Source organism: Typopeltis vanoorti, chromosome 18 (assembly GCF_054136105.1).
Source record: "Typopeltis vanoorti isolate ZY-2024b chromosome 18, IOZ_Tvanoo_1.0, whole genome shotgun sequence".
Taxonomy (NCBI): Eukaryota; Metazoa; Arthropoda; class Arachnida; order Uropygi; family Thelyphonidae; genus Typopeltis; species Typopeltis vanoorti.
The window spans coordinates 14118939-14136382 of NC_143566.1; the positions used below are offsets into that span (position 1 = coordinate 14118939).

The 17444-nt window shown below is 34.1% G+C and overlaps 1 protein-coding gene across 4 annotated transcripts in view; it reads left to right on the plus strand.

Moving 5' to 3' along the window:
- The window catches only part of LOC150096500 (RNA binding protein fox-1 homolog 3-like), a 247540-nt gene that overhangs the window by 120231 nt on the left and 109865 nt on the right, over nt 1-17444 (plus strand). For all 4 annotated transcript variants that reach the window (XM_090408155.1, XM_090408157.1, XM_090408156.1 and 1 more), the window contains exon 3: nt 4136-4303. In XM_090408155.1, the coding sequence (XP_090264281.1) occupies nt 4136-4303 (168 nt within the window). The remainder of the gene's footprint in view (nt 1-4135; nt 4304-17444) is intronic.

Genomic DNA, 17444 nt, shown 5'->3' on the forward strand with positions numbered 1-17444 from the left:
ATTCGCATTCCTTAAACTTTTATGTTGTACTTTTCTTTGTTAGATTTATCTTGTAGATATGCTTTTGTATCATAACTTCTTCTCATTACCAAGATTTCCATTTTTTGTTTATTTCCAATTGCTCTCTTTTCTACGGCTTCATATTCTAATTATTTGACATTATTTTTAAAGATTTCCATGCTTTGATTCAGTTCTTTATTTTTAAGTAAGTTAAAAGTAACATACAGAATCTATATATTACTTTATTTCTGAAAGATGCAATTTTCTCGGATATCGATTATTGCTCCAGGCCTGATGTTGCTAATTGTTGTACAGCCTATTGATTTTCCTCTTATTTCTTCATGTTATTTTATGTTGATAGAATATATTATCTCTTCATTATCACTGCAATACTGTAATAATTTAATTTGATTTTTATTTTGCACTGATTCATTAAATCTTTAACATGCCTGGTATTATCTGATTCCCATGTCATGTGTTTAAATTTCCATTATATGAGTTTCTTGTAATGCTTTGTAAAATACATTTATTTGTTTCTTATTTCCCATCTTCAGGACTGTTAACACCTGAGAAATTATAATACATATCATTTCATCTTTAATGTCATATGTATGATTCTTTCCAATATGTAATTATATTCTTTTACATATGATGTTGCTTATGTTTTATTGTTGCTGCTCTTGCTTTTGCCTTTACTTACACTGTGTGCTGTTATATACATTTAATTTCCTTTCTTCTTAGTTGTAAATAATGCACTATTTCAATAATTATTTCATTTATTTCTTTAATTAGTTCACCTTTTTTATTTAATGATCTTACATTCTAAGTTCCTGTTTCTAAATCAAATAATTTCCAATTTTACATATTGAGACAGCCTGCTGACTTGATCTCTTGATGTCCCCTGCATTCCAGGGTGTTATTCATATGGTCCTTCTGGTAGTATATTTACTGCTGTTCACCTCAGTGTAGACTGAGGTGCATTAAGGATTAAAGTGGATATTAAAAAGGTTGTAAAATAATAATAGCTATTATCTTATCTCCTGGCAGATTTCAATATTTAGTCTTCATTAACTGTACTCTGTGGTTAATGTTCCAAATTTCTAGTAATAAAAGTCTATTAAATTTATTTAATAAATGACTTTTACTAATGACATTGCGTAAATGACAAACTTTCTATTTAGTAAACTTTGAATACTTTAATTTATCAATTGTAACCAAATCTGCACAGAGTGGGGGACAGTGTGTTTGTTTTAAGATACTGTATATTAGAAAACAATAATGAAGGAGAATGGTATATTTGAATTATTCAGAGGTGTAAATTTTGGAAGAGGAGGACAAGGCTTACCTCCTTCGACTACAATACTACTGTTTCCCATTGTAAATATGGGCAAAAAAGTTATAAATTTATCTAAAATTATATATTAAAAACTTGGCTATATTATATAAAAACTTGCCTACCATGTGTGATCTGTGTACCAGTTCACCCATCACACACGCAAAACCGATGAAACTTAGAAAACAAAAACAGCAACTCGTGACAAATGACAATGTGCTATTGTCTCAGTGTTCACTCAGCCTCGCCATCTGTACATCTTTTCAAAGGGCTCAAAGGTGTATCTATTTTGAACACCACCCGGGCTATTAATGCGAATGTAATGCAATGTTTACACATCAAAAAATATCCTCTTCATGAAGCATTAGTATACTGCATTTACTTTTAGGAATCACACAAAGTCTGGAAACAATTAGGGGAGCCTTTAACAGGAATAAATTCAAAAAATAATATCGGTGATATTGCTGTTCGGTGGATGAATACCGCACACCTAGTACACCTGGAATATTCACCCCTGATATATATATATATATATATATATATATATATATATGTGTGATATCCACACATGAATGAATGAAAGGTCACACTGTGTGTGGGGGCAAGAGGATAAGAAGAAAGGAGGAACTGAAGGTTGTATTCTTTTGGGAAACTGTTTCAAAGAACAGAAGTATATGGAATGAAAGAGGAGGCAGTGAAGTTGGTTCAGTGAGTTTCAAGATGAACTATAAAAGGGTGTTGGTTAGCAGTAGCTCTTGTTCTAATGAATTTGAACGAAAGTGGTGGAATAGTGGTAGTAGGATTTTTAGAGAGGATTTTGGTGCACCACCCCAAATATGGAAGCAATATTCTATGGTCAGGCAGATTTGTATAGAGTTAGCAGCTATAAAGGTGTGAAGTAGTGTCTTGCGCAAAAAAGTACATCAGGTTTTTTGGCAGCTGCAGAAGTTATAGTGGAAATGTGTTTGTGCCAGGAAAGGTCAGTCCAAGAATGAAAATCTAATCATGTTTTCATATCTGTTATTATTAAAGGTAAGGGGAGGGGTGCAAACCCTTTCTTGCAAGAGATCAGACAGGACTGAGTTTTGGTAGCATTGGAGTTCAGTGCATAGTTCGTGATGGATCTTGAGGATTCTAATACTTAGGCACTACAAGGTTTATCTAATGAAAAAGTAGAATGGAGTGTATTGTCATCGACAAAGCTATGGATAGGATTAGGAATCTCTTAGAGCAGGTCATTATACAAGAGGAAAAGAACAAAACCCTGGGATACTCCTTCATTGGGGAAATCTGAGGAGAGGAAACCATCCACCATTACACAGTGAGTGACCGGTGAAAAAGTGGTGATCCAATTACACAGTGTGGGAAGCAGACCATAGAGTGGTAGTTTGCTAAGTAGACCACTGTGCTAAACCCAATCAAATGCCTTTGAAATGTCAAGAGCAGTGATGTGAGTTTCTCAGAATTTTTGCATGGTTCGCGTCCAGAGATGAGTAGTAAGAGCTAGATTGGCTATAGATCGTGAGTGGCAAACTCCACACTTGTTGGTCACTGATTAGTTGGTAGGTCTCTAGGTAGTTCAGGGGTTGGTTGTTGATGACCTCCATAATTTTATAGAGAGCAAAGTGAGAGAGCAATTGGATGGTTCATTTGTTGGTTGACTTTTATCGGTTTTGGAGGGTAGGCTGGATGTGGGCCTGGTTCCATGTTGTAGGTGTTAGATGCCAGTTCAATAGGATAGATTAAAGAGGCAATACAGGATAGGTGTTATAAATACCGATTGAATAGGATAGATTGAAGAGGCGATACAGAATAGGTGTTATCCCACCTATTGTTAACACAACAGGTGGAATATCATCAGGATCACATGCTTTGTGTGTGTTCAGATTATTAAGGATTCTTCAGATTTCTTTCTGGCAGAAGACTATGGATGACATGGATAGAGCAGTTCTTGGTGGAGCGGAGGGAACTTTGCCCAGACATCGATGCACAGTCTGATGTGCTGCTTTGGCTATCCTTTGCAATATGACCTCTAAATTTCAACTCCCCTAAGTCCCTCTTTTCAATTTCCTGCAGTTCAGTTCCATCAATATAGTGCATCAACCACACTTCACACATTAAACTGGCAGACATTTACTTTTACCAACACTGCTATAATATTTTAGTCTTCCTGCAGGATTTCTATATCGTTTTCAAATATTCAGTTGTTTGCTAATAATGCTAAACTGGGAAGAGCAATGGTAAATCATTGCTCTTCCCAGTTTAGCATTATTAGCAAACAACTGAATATTTCCTGTCGAATCACACTTTTGGCATTCGTTGATGAAACATTTATGATAAACACATTCTCTTTCCATAAATCTCTCATTCACATTTAATACTTGTTTAATTAACAACCCTGTTTCAATGATACTAATAAACAAACACTGTATTTTTGATCTTTTAACAGTTTTCCCTATTATGAGAGGTGATATTTTTGTTGGGAAATTTTCAACTTCCTAACAATAAGCATGCTTCTATAAATGGTAAATGTATATGCTCTTCTAACAAGGTACACAACAAAACCTGAACATGATTCAACTTCTGCAGCCTCTCACATGATTCCTATGTCTGCATTTGGATGCAAAGAGAGATCATGGTGCATTAACATTGTCATTCTATACATTTTAAAATGTGACTGCAAATAAGTGAAACTACAAATAAAAAAAAAATTAAATCCACAAATAGTAATGAATTGCTGTATATTTTTTAAAATTTAGATTGTAATGAATTGCTTCATATGTTGTTATTATTTAATTACAGCAAACAGACTTAGAACCTGAAATCAGTGGCACAAGCACACAAGGACAGGCAGCAACACAGACAACCACAGCAGGAACAGATGCAGCAAAAACAAGTCAGCCAAAGCGCCTTCATGTTAGTAATATTCCTTTCAGATTTAGAGATCCAGATCTTCGACAGCTGTTCGGTGTAAGCTTTTAATTTTGAATTTATGGTTAATAATATATAGTCAATATATAATATTGATAGTAGGTACTTCCTAGAAAACAAGGAAGAATCCTCTTAGTAACCCTCTTAGAAAGGGCAACCAGCATACAAATTAGCAATTTTCATTGGAGATCTGAAGGGTACTACTAAATAATTCTCAAACTTAAGGAAATTATTTGAAAAAAAATTAGGATAAAAGGTTCTTTATTTTTTTCTATAATGACAAATACTTGCCAATTTTCACTCAGAGTATGGAGTACTTAGTATGGACACCATATTTCAAACATAACAATTTCAAACATACAAAAAAGCATGTGTTTTGTATATATATATACATACATATACAAAACACGTGCTTTTGTTTATAGTGAAGCATTCATATTAGTCTAAGTACAAAAAACTGTACAATTGTCTTGAAAGAGAAAATGTTCATTTAATTTATTCATTTTGAGTAGGATGAAACTGAGTATTACACCAAAAAGAAAAAAGTTTAAGAAGGTTTACAAAATAATGAAACTTTTGTATGTGAACCATATGGCAAAATATAAAATTATTATTGGTCAAAAAAGTGTAAGTTTTAAAAACAAAATCTAAACCTTAGAGACTGCATGTCAAAGTCAGAAGCATTGATTGGCTTAGATGTGGAACATGTGATGATGCTTTCTGTAACGATGGGAAATTATGAATTTCCTGATAAACTCAGAAGTTAAAAAGGTAGGAAAATAGTCAACAAAACAACATCGTTTACATTGTTTTATTTTTTTCAAATTTAGCCAAAGTAACTAGGATATGAGCTCAGAGCACTGTTTCTATTAATTCTGTTCTTCTTGTTGATGTGCTTTTATTGTGGAAAAAAATCTGCACTTATAGGAAGAAATAACCCTGACACCTCCATATAAGACTGCTGACTGATCTCCTTCAGTTGAATAACCTTGGTCTTTTCAACCAAAGGGCATTGCCATTAATGGCTATTACAGGAGCTCTGCAACCCAGGAAAAGAAAAAATATTAAAGAAAATTCTTGGAAAGTGGCCACAATCCCATTTTTTGGAGGCCTGAAGCAGCTCTTAAAAAAGTTCCATGTTTGCTCTCTGTAGTAGGATTTCTTGCCATTCTAAAAATAAATTTAAAAAAATGTAAAAAAAAAAAAAAAAAAATTAAAAATTCCTTATCCCACCCACAATTCTGATGTACTATATAAGTTTATGACCATTCATGGGTGGGAGGCACAAAAAAAAAAAGTGAGTTTAGCATGTACTCTTAACCCTGTAGAGGGTGCAGCTGATCTGACAGATACATGCAAATTGTTTATATAAATATTCTTACACATATCCAGTGTATAGCTTGGAGGTCATGAGTAGCTGTGCATTTATATATTACAAGTGATATTCCACACTGTTTATGTAGTCAGTTTTGGTTTAACACGTGCTATGTAAAGATTTGAGATATTTCATGGTAAATTGTATCTGAGAGATACCATGACCTCCGATGTCAGTATGGTATTGGTTTAGTTTTTGTTTTTTTATTTACCGTTGAAAATGGCTGGAAAAATATATCGACAGGATAATCCATCAGATGTTGAAGAGATTCAACGAAGTTCAATTATCTAAAAGCAACTAAACAGAAGTTACTCTAGTCCGAAAGTGATATTTGATAGTAAATTGTATCTGAGAGATACCACGACCTCCGATGTCAGTATAGTATTAGTTTAGTTTTTTTTTTCTTTGTTTCTTTGTTCAATAATTTCTAGATTGTAACTGAAAATAAATAAACCAACATGTATTATATTTGCAGTGTTTTTTCTTTAAGTTTTATCGCATTTTAAGACATACTGGTAATGAATGTATCTCTCAGATACACACGACCTACGCTGCAATTTTTTCGAGTGCGACCTCTGTAGGGTTAAAGAGTATACAAGAAAAATGTAGGGGAGCTAAATTATCTAAAAGCAACTAAACAGAAGTTATGGAAAAGTTTAGAAAGAATATAGAAGATAAAATAATAATGTTGATCGATACTTAAAGAAATTAAGCTAGGCAGAGACATATCACATATTCATACATTCACCTTCCCATAGTTCTCCCATTACTAGGTATCTGCTTGAATATTGCACAAATATGGATGGGCTGGAAGTTTGAGATTAAGCCAATTTATATTCTCAAGATTTATTCATGCATTAGGGATTGGGAATGGCTTTAAATCATTGCAAGAAAGCATTGAAAAAAATGTGCTGATATTCAGATTTTTATTAATACAGTGATCTCATTGGATATTCGTTCAATAGATCATTTTGCTTGTAGGTATTATTTCTGGGAAAATTCCCATGTTACTCCTTTAAAAATAAACTATTATTTAAATGGCTAATATAGCCCTTTCGTTTAGAAGTGTCCTTTTTTTACAATGTCATTGGCTCTTTACCTAAATTCTAAGGCATTACTGAAGTGTTTATAAAACTAATATATTAAGAATAAGAATAGGAGAAAATTTGGACGTACCTTTTTCAATGTTGTTTTCTCTCTCCTTATTCCGGCGATGTGCCTTCATATGCTGTTAAAGGAATGGGGGGGGTAAAGTAATGTGGAGGAATTATTTGAAAAAATCCTGGGTTTTTATATATGTATAATATTATTATTAAAGGTGGGTAGAGAGCATTTGGAGTGGGGGTGAGAGAAGGATCTGAAGATGGAAATTATTTTTTGGGGGAATAAAAGGAGGGATTTAAGGGAAAAGATCAGGGGTGTGAGTCGTTTTGAGAACCATCGTCTTCGGAACTCGTAGGGGGAGTGGATGCTATGTCATGTTGGTTAGGTGTTTCTGTCTTTGGTGTACTTGTGTTGCCTCCTATTGATTGGAGCCTTGACCTAATTTTTTGTTATGGAGCTTCCAACTCTTGGAAATTATGTAGGGTCGGTGGATGTTTATTGAGTTCTGACCCTACATACCCCCCCCCCATTCCCAAATGCTCTCTACCTACCCTTAATAATAATAATATTGTACATATATAAAAACCCAGTTTTTTTTTTTCAAATAATTCCCCCACATTACTTTATCCCAATTTCCCCCCCAAAAAAACCCTTTCTTTAACACTTAATGGCCTATGAAAGCACATCGCTGGAATAAGGAGACAGAAAACAATCTCCAAATTTTCTCCTATTTTTATTCTTCACATATTAGTTTTATAACACTTCAGTAATGCACTAGAATTTGGGTAAAGAGTCAATGACATTGTAAAAAAAGGGGGCACTCCTAAACGAAAGTAGGCTATATTAGCCATTAAAATAATAGCTCATTTTGCTTGATCTATTTTTATGGCCGTATGATTCCATCCTCTCCTTACATAAATGCAAGCCCTGGTATTTGCACACAGGCATATACATTTGATTATGTCTTTCATATGCACCAGTCCCTGATTCCTGGTGCATATGGAAATTAGGACTGTATAAGGATAAAGACTGTAAGGTTTCCCCACCTTGATTCCTCAAAAGAAAACTGAAAGAAACAGAAAATTAAACTCAATCAAATAGCAGTACTGAGATGGTAATCCATGCAACCACTGAAGAATGCATCCCCTATTTTGAACAACTTGAAATCATTGACGTCCAATCTAATATACAAACTGAGATGCTTGAGAACCACTGCAGTGTGTATTTTAAAACTGTAGTGATGTTCACTTAATCTTTCCTGTCTTCTAAAAAGCACCTGCTCTTTACACTGCACAAAAATGGTATGAAAGGAAATTTAAGGAAGCCTGCGAAATCCTGATAAACCACCCAAATATCAACAACAAAGATGGTACGAAAATTCCAAGGATCTGGATGGCACACATGCAGCCTACCTAATATATAAGATCCAGCATAAGTCAGGACTCTAGCCAATCTTCAGCTAGTATTAGAAACCATTCCATACCAACTGGCTGGAATGTACATGATGTTAACCTCTCAAATGGCTGGGACGTCTATAGACGTCCAACTAAATCTGGATATGTTTCAGCCCACCTGTTTAAAGAACCTGGATAAGAAATGCAATTTCACTGTCATGTCAATTAGAAAGTGTGATAAACTCTCATGCTGAAGAGAACGGTTAATCAGATTATCTCACATTCGTAGCTGCCTCTCAGTTGCCTATAACAAGAAACGCACTTTCTTGTTCCATGCTGGTCAACTGGATTTTAGTTATATAGGAGAGACTAAAAATAGAGAAATTATTTATATTTTTGTTTTCTCTTTTTATTGTACAATACATTAATGCCTGGACAAAATAAAGATCTTGTATAATTTGTTCACTTAAAAATATTTAAGTGAACAAAGCCTTACCTTGGAGAACCAGTTTAAGTTTTTATTTTTTTTGCACTAATTTTTTTCTAATCGCTTACTAGACAAAAGATTTTTCTTTGTTCTCGAAGAAATTAATTCACGATAATTATTTGAAATATTCTTTTAAAAAAAGAAAAGAAAACCGGCTGCCGACGTTTCAGTTTATATTATTTTTATTTTTGTACAAAACCTTCGAAATCGAATAATACTTCACAGATTTCCTTTAGGACACGCTTGAGCAACTTTGCTTTATAGAGAATAACATGAAATTCTTTAATCATATTACTAAATTTTTTCTTCATGTTGTATAGTAATTTACTGTTCTTTGTACATTCACTTTCTTGGTTTCCTTGTATAATTTGTCATTACAAAATGAAATTAATAGTTATGATTTAAATTTATATTTTCTGCATAATTCAGATATTTTCTTCTCCAATTTTTAAAGTAAGCGATAGATTTGCTTATTTTTATCATTCAAAATATGTATATCAAAATTTCATTTCCTTTCACAATAGAATTGAACTTAATTTCGCCTCTGATAGTTTAATCCCCCCCCGTGGCATTACTATCACACACCCGAAAACTGTTATGAAACATGGGTACAGTTTTTATTTAATTCGTCATTGTTCTCTAGTAATTGTTCCACATAACTTTAATTTTTCGATACTGAAACTATGTGGTGATTATTATAAATTAACAAATTATAAATCAGACAATATACATATCATTTATGTATATTGTCTGATATTGAGAGATCCTTTACTGGGGAAAGGTTACTGCATTACAATGGATAATTACTATATGTGTCCTGAACTCGCTGATTTGCTTTTACAGCATCGTACAGAGAGTTATGGTACTGTAAATGCAAAAAGGCGAGATATGCCTCCAGATCTGGCTTCAGGAAAGCTATCGAAGGGAGAAATCCGAGCTTATCAGCGAGGGAAAGTCTTTGCACTACGTTGGAAAGACAAAAAAGATGTTTTTCTGCTGTCTTCCCTGCACAATCCATCAACGGAATTCGTGGAGAAGCATGGTTTGAAGAAAGAAAAACCCATTGCTGTGTGCGCGTACAATGACGCTGTGGGTAGAGTCAACAGGTGCGATCAGCAGCTATCATTCTACTCTGTAATGAGGAAACAGCATAAAAAATATTACAAAAAAGTGTTTGGACATGTATTAGTTTTTGTTATTTGGAACACTTTCCTCCTGCACAAGAAAAAATGTTTGTCTACCATAACATATCTAGAATACAGAATAGAAATTGTGAATGCATTGCTGCATGCACATGTGCCTTCTTCAGCAAGCAGAAAAACAGGAAATCCTGCCAGACATCTGAGGTTGAACGCTGCTAACTCCAACCATTTTCCCGAAAATCTACCACCAACAGCTAATAAAAAAAAATATCAGAAAGGAAACAAAAATCTGGTGCCCTGAGTGTAAAACTGCTTTGTGTGTTTACCCTTGCTTCAAGGTGTTCCACACTGTTCAAGAATTTTAAATTCTGAACAGTATGAAATAAAAATGTTTGTTTTCAAGACCATCAAAACAGTCCTTTTCAGGACTACAAATATTGATAGAGGGATACCTGAATGAACTGTTTCCTTTTCATCTTGAAGGCGAATTTTTAAGTTCTTTATATGACACAGAATGATATTTTCGAAGGAATAAAATATAAGAGGAACTGGAATACTCTTTCCAGTTCCTCTGGAAGTGGAAAGAGTATTCCAGGTAAAGCATTTCACCAAAACAATAAAAAATAATGAAATAAAATCTACCCTATATACATATAAAATGGTAAGCCTTTTTATGTCATGTTTTTTGAAACGTTTTGAAACTCAGGGGCTACCCTGAGTGTCGAGTTTTCAAAATTCAAGTCATCAGAATTCAGGGGCGGAACCCTCTTTCGAGTTATCACAATTGAAGGAGAACTAGCCTACCAGACCGGAACACAGGGGGTTGGGCATAGCCCCCCCCCCTAGTTAATAAATGAAATATATAAATAATAACGGGAACATTTTCACCTCGCCAACACTCAACATTGATGTGATATGGGTTCCAAATTTCTTGTTTCGGAGATATATATTACAAAGTTTTGTAATAAAAATTTCTGCTACATTGAAGTTTGACATAATCAACAATATTATTACTACCTTATTTCTGTTTCTCGTGTGAGAGAAAAATGGTAAAATGTCACTCTTATAATTATATGAGATGTTATAATGGCAAAAATAGTAAGAAAAAAGTCATTTGCACTTTCTCTTCAAAACACAAAGAAAGAAGAACATTGTAAATTCAGCCAGTGGAAAAGAAAATGCTACATATTTTTCTTCTGTTATCTGATTTTTTTTTCTTGTAGTACAAAGAAGAAATCACTACTTATAACATGGAGTCTGCATGAGGGAAAAAATCTGGAAATTGGTTACATTATAACGAATAGAGAAATCATGTCAGAAAAATTATTCACGTAAGATTCTAATCTCAGCAGACATAACATTTTCCTCTAGATTACTTTCTTTTAGATAATATCTAAAGTAACTGAACCTTTGCTACTATTTTACACTAAAATGAATGGGTATGTTCCCCAAGTGATTTACGTTTGTAACAGCTGTCTTGCGAACGATTTATGAAATAAATTATCTGAAATATCCGCAGATTGATTAGGTCTATAACCCCCCCCCCAAAAAAAAAAAGATTATGTAACGCATATGCACCTTTTCTTTGAAAATAATTCAAATCCTCTTTTTCAAGATAATTGTATGATTTAATTTCTAATTTTTGATAATAAAAGTGAAACTGATCATTATAAATTAAGTAATTATTTTGGCATAAATAATGTATAAGCATGTAAACGAGATGTCAGTATTTCTGTTAGGATATAGGTAATCAACAATCGAAAAAGAAACAAGACATTCTTGACATGTTCTGCACTACAGCCTGAGGCACTTTAGTGTGACTTTAGTGTTCTCCCCTTTCTTCTCAATAGCACTGAGAGTAATAAGCCTTCAACTTTTCCTCCAGCTAAGCAGATATTACCAAGTATTTATAAGACGTAGATTATTTCAGAAATAGCTTCCAGCAGCAGAAGTAATATTTAGATTTTTTTAAAGAAAAACAAACAAAAATAATACTACTGAACTTTCTTTTGTGTGGTATGCATGTAAACAATTTTGCATGGTGAAAATATAGCATATTATTTCTAAAATTTCACATAATTTCGGTGGACAGTAGAACAGCTGGTTTTAGATTGCAAATAAATAGAACAGAATTAGAAGCTTCACGGTACAATCTGATTGCCGTATATATTTTGTCAAAATGGTAAAATGAAGTAATTGATTTTGAATACTGTCTAGAAAAGCTTTCAAACCTGTATAGAATTTTAGAGTAGTTATGCAATTCAGTTCCAGGAGAGAATAAGAAGGTGGGGGGAAGCATAAGAAAATCTTCAAAATGAGCAAAAATTTTGAATCATTCCGTATATGATATTTTTCACATTATATTTTCAACACATCTACGAGGATATGCACTAGATATTATCGTAATATGCATAATACAAATAAATAAATAAATAAATGACGAAGGCGAAGAATCACTGCTAAAATATCATTGGATATCAATTTTTGATACCAAAAAGACACACAATCGGAAACCGAGTAATGCAATGTAGCATTTTAACATTTTTTTTTAATTTTGTCTTTATGAATAACAAAAAATCATTTCTAAAACTGAAATGTGATGATCCATATAATGCTATTTGGTTAGAAACGAAAGCAAAAGGGCATATTTATTTCAATAAATATTATTTAAAAATATAAATATTTGACATAATATTTTCAAAGCAAACATTTGAAAATTCTGAAATTCGAAAAAAAATTATGCAATTATTATACGTAAAGTGAAAGAACAATCAGTGCAACTATTCCGGTGCACTGATTTGTAGAATTACCAAGTATTTATAAGACGTAGATTATTTCAGAAATAGCTTCCAGTAGCAGCAGAAATAATATTTAGATTTTTTGAAGAAAAATAAACAAAAATAATACTACTGAACTTTCTTTTGTGTGGTATGCATAAAAACAATTTTGCATGGTGAAAATATAGCATATTATTTCTAAATTTTCACATAATTTCAGCGGACAGTAGAATAGCTGGTTTTAAATTGCAAATAAATAGAACAGAATTAGAAGCTTCACGGTACAATCTGATTGCCGTATATCTTTTGTCAAAATGGTAAAATGAAGTAATTGATTTTGAATACTGTCTAGAAAAGCTTTCAAACCTGTATAGAATTTTAGAGTAGTTATGCAATTCAGTTCCAGGAGAGAATAAGGAGGGGGTTGGGGGGGGGGAAGCATTAGAAAATCTTCAAAATGAGCAAAAATTTTGAATCATTCCGTACATGATATTTTTCACATATTTTAGCGCCTCCGTAGCGCAATTGGAAGAACAACGGTACATTGCGCCCTTCGATTGGAATAGGCCTAAGTTCGATTCTCGCCGCGACGGGAGGAATCTTTATCTGGTCGATTTCAATCGATGGTGAGTTAGCCGATCTCATACGGAGGTAGCAGGGTTTTTTCTCCCGGAAACTCGGGTTTTTCATCCCGCATACATACAAATCGGCCCTTCAGAACACACGCAATTTACAGACAAAAATCACTAGTTGTGGTAGTGTTGGAGGTGGGCGGTAGATGGCGTTGATTCGTAGTAGAGGTAAGATGTAGAGACAGTTGAAGATATCCTCCCGCGATGAGTCTTCGGACTCCTTGGAGGTATCAGGAATAATAATAATAATAATAATAATTTTCAACATATCTACGAGGATATGCATCAGATATTATCGTAATATGCATAATACAAATAAATAAAAGACGAAGGCGAAGAATCACTGCTAAAATATTTGGATATAAATTTTTGATACCAAAAAGACACAATCGGAAACCGAGTAATGCAATTTAGCATTTTAACATTTTTTTTTTTTATTTTGTCTTTATGAATAACAAAAAAATTGTTTCTAAACATTATATGGATTATTTCATTAAATGATCCATATAATGCTATTTGGTTAGAAATGAAAGCAAAAGGACATTTATTTCAATAAATATTATTTAAAAATATTAATATTTGACATAATATTTTCAAAGCAAACATTTGAAAATTTTGAAATTCGAAAAAAAATTATTCAATTATTATACGTAAAGTGAAAGAACAATCAGTGCAACTCTTCCAGTGCACTGATTTGTAGAATAAAATACACCAAATTTACTATCACTAAATAGATTCATTGCAAAAGCTGATCGGTGGTCATTTCAGGATTGATTTCTTTCGCATATGTGAAATTCGTTTCAATTTTTGGGAAGAGACACAATAAATCATTTTAGAGGCAAGAAAGGTCAAATAACTTAGGACAGTAAATGAAATTCTAATCAACACAATAGACTTAAAGACAGGGGGACACATAGGTCACTCAGCAACAATTAATCCACTAATGTCTATAGAATAGCCGTAACGAGATTAACGGCGGAGGAAGGTAATGGCATGATAAAAGGTAGAATGCCAACGAAGTTTTGATCCATGAAGAAAGCTAGGGAGAGCTGACTATATCATCCACACCAGCTGGTTGGGAGGTTAATATATGTATATAGATAGATACTTGTTGTTGTGCCCAATATAATTCTACAACCAGCAGATAACACCAATAATAGGACTCTAGCGTTGATCTATAATTTTTTTTATTTATTTATTTATTTTTTTTTTTTTTTGCCAACAATTGTTGTAGCGGTTGGTCAGTGTCTTTCACAAACCAGTTTGATTGTAGTGTAGCTTGTTTTCTGTGTATAGCTGTATGCTCCAGAAGATGACCTTGACATAAAGGTCGAAACGTCGAATGTAGATTTTAGTTATATTAAACTAAAGTTTTTATTCAAACACGGTGGTTGTCTCCATAATTTTCAAAAATGCAAAAATTTACATCATTACTAACTTCCTCTCTACAATTTCCCTTCAAATCAATATGTTACCAGTCAAGGCTCCAACATTGTCAGATCTTATATTTCTATCTTCTAAGACATTTTTTACAGTATCAATCCATCTATATCTTGGTCTTCCTCTGGGTCTTTTCCCTGCCAACCTGCTAGAGAACACTTGTTTTGCTAATCTTTCCTTTCCCATTCTGTTTAAGTGACCATACCACCTTAGATTAGCTCTGCTAACACATTCCTGGATGCTAACAACATCAAGTACTCTTTCCTAATATCCTTGTTTTTAATACGATATTGCCATTGATGCCATCTGTTCATGCCTCTAATCTTTCTCAGGACTCTCATATCTGCAGTCTCTAGTCTTTAGTCAAGTGTTTTACTTCTGACCCAGTCTTCAGATCCATAAGTTAAAACTGGTTTGAACACTGTCTTGTATACAGCTAATTTACTGTTTTGACTAATTTCTCTCTTATTCCATATAAATTTACTCAGTCGATTTCCTACCATAACAGCTTTGTTGATTCTGTAATCTATTCCCATATTTATTTTACCATCTTCACTAAAAATCGTGCCTAAGTAGCTGAAATGTTTTACTCATTCTATATGTTCTCCATTCAAAATACAGTTGATATTTTCAATGCTTTTGCCTATTTTCATTATCTTTGTATTGCTATTGGTGACCTTCATACCATATCTATTACAGCAGTTATTCAATTTAGGCATGGAATCTTGCAGGCTTGTATTTGATTTATTTATAAGTATAACATCGTCTGCATAGAGCAAAGAATTGACATTGACATCTCCAATTTTTATATCAGGTTTTATAAAACTTTCCTTCATAATGTGATCCATATAGATAATGAATAACAGAGGGGATAATGTACATCTTTGTCTGACACCAGATTTAACATTAAACCATCTTCCTGTACTTCCCTCATTTCTAACTGCAGATGTACAACTCAAATAAAGACTTAAGTATTGCTTGATATAATGCCCTATTGCTTACAACTGTAGCATTTCGAATAGCTTCTCTCTTGGCACCTTGTCATATGCTTTTTCCGGATGTACAAAACTTAAATACAGATTTTTGTTATATTCCCATGACTTCTCAACTACTTGTCGTAAAGTGAAAATCTGATCCTGACAGCCTCTATTTAGCCTTAAACCAGTTTGTTCTTCACCAAGCTTCACTTCCACAATGCTTCTCAACCGTTTCTCAAGTATACAAATATGTAACAAATATGTCCACATTGCCACCAATCGGTGAGAGTGATCATAGGGTCTTAACTTGGGAGGTGGCTAAAGGTGTAGAATTTTCAATTAAGACAGGGTACATGTGGAATTATCGAGCTGGAAAGTATGACAAGCTTAGGAGTTTGATTGGTTCAGTGCCATGGCATGTACAACTGCAAGGACTAGAAGTTGATAGTGCATGGGAGGTAGTTAAGAAGTGCTTGCATGAAGCAATGGCTGACTGTATACCTAGAGTCCGAATAATAAATCAAGTAGGGGTTAAATGGATGAATAACACCATTAAGCTTGAGTTGCAAAAAAAGAAACAACTATGGAGGGAATTTAAGGAGAAGGGTGACCGGCAGGCACATGAACGGTATAAAGCGCATGCCAGAAGGGTGACGAGTATGGTAAGAAAAGCAAAAAAGGATTACGAAAGAACATTGGCCATGCAGTCTAAAGAGAATCCTAAACAGTTTTTTAGATATGTAGCAAGTAAAAGGAAAAATGTACATGGCAGATTGATTTTAAAGAATGCCGATGGTAGGGAGGTAACTGAATCAATTGAGATAGTTGAGTTACTGAGTGAGCACTTCGCAAAAGTATATCATCCAGGTGGTGACATTGCAGAAACGAATAAACCAGTAGATTATACGGGAATTGTGGTTAATGAAGTGGAGGTGAGTAGTCTATTGCATAACCTCAATGTCAATACATCTGTGGGATTGGATGGTATACCAGCTCGTGTTGTACGAGAAGCAGCTAAAGAATTGTCAGTACCCTTGACCATTTTGTTTAATTTGAGTCTCGGGTCTGAGTTAGTCCCGAGCGGGTGGAAAAAGGGGAAAATAGTTCCACTGCATAAAGGTGGTTCCAAGACTGCTGTTGTAAATTACCGACCGATTAGCATATCAGGAATCATTGTCAAGGTCTTAGAGAAAATAGTCAAGAGGAAAATACAAGATTGGATAGAAGAAAATGGGATACTGTATCGGGGACAGCATGGTTTTGTGAAGGGTAGGTCATGCCTCAGTAACTTGCTCACGTATTATAACACAGTGACGGCTGAACTGGATAAAGGTAATGGGTTTACGGTGATTCTACTGGACCTTGCCAAGGCCTTTGACAGGATTCCACATGGAATTATAATCAGTATATTGCAGCATATGGGAATGGACATAGGGTTGGTGAGATGGATAGGAGGGTGGTTGATGGAGAGATATCAGAGAGTGGTTTACTCGGGAGTAGAGTCCACAAGACGGCCTGTGACTAGTGGTGTGCCACAAGGATCTGTTCTTGGACCACTGCTGTTTAATTTGTTCATAAATGATATAGGAAATGATCTGAGAGGAACAGTTCATTTGTTTGCGGATGATGCGAAGTTGGGTAGGGCAATAGTGAATGCAGATGACGTCAAAATTTTGCAGGATGATTTGGATAGATTGGAGGTCTGGGCTAAGGAGAATGGAGGGCAGTTTAATGTGGCAAAATGTAAGGTTATGCATTTTGGGGTGAAAAGATTGGCGGCAGGTTACTGCATTGGTGGAACCCTGCTCCAGGAAATTGATGAGGCACGAGATTTAGGAGTGTTGGTGGATAA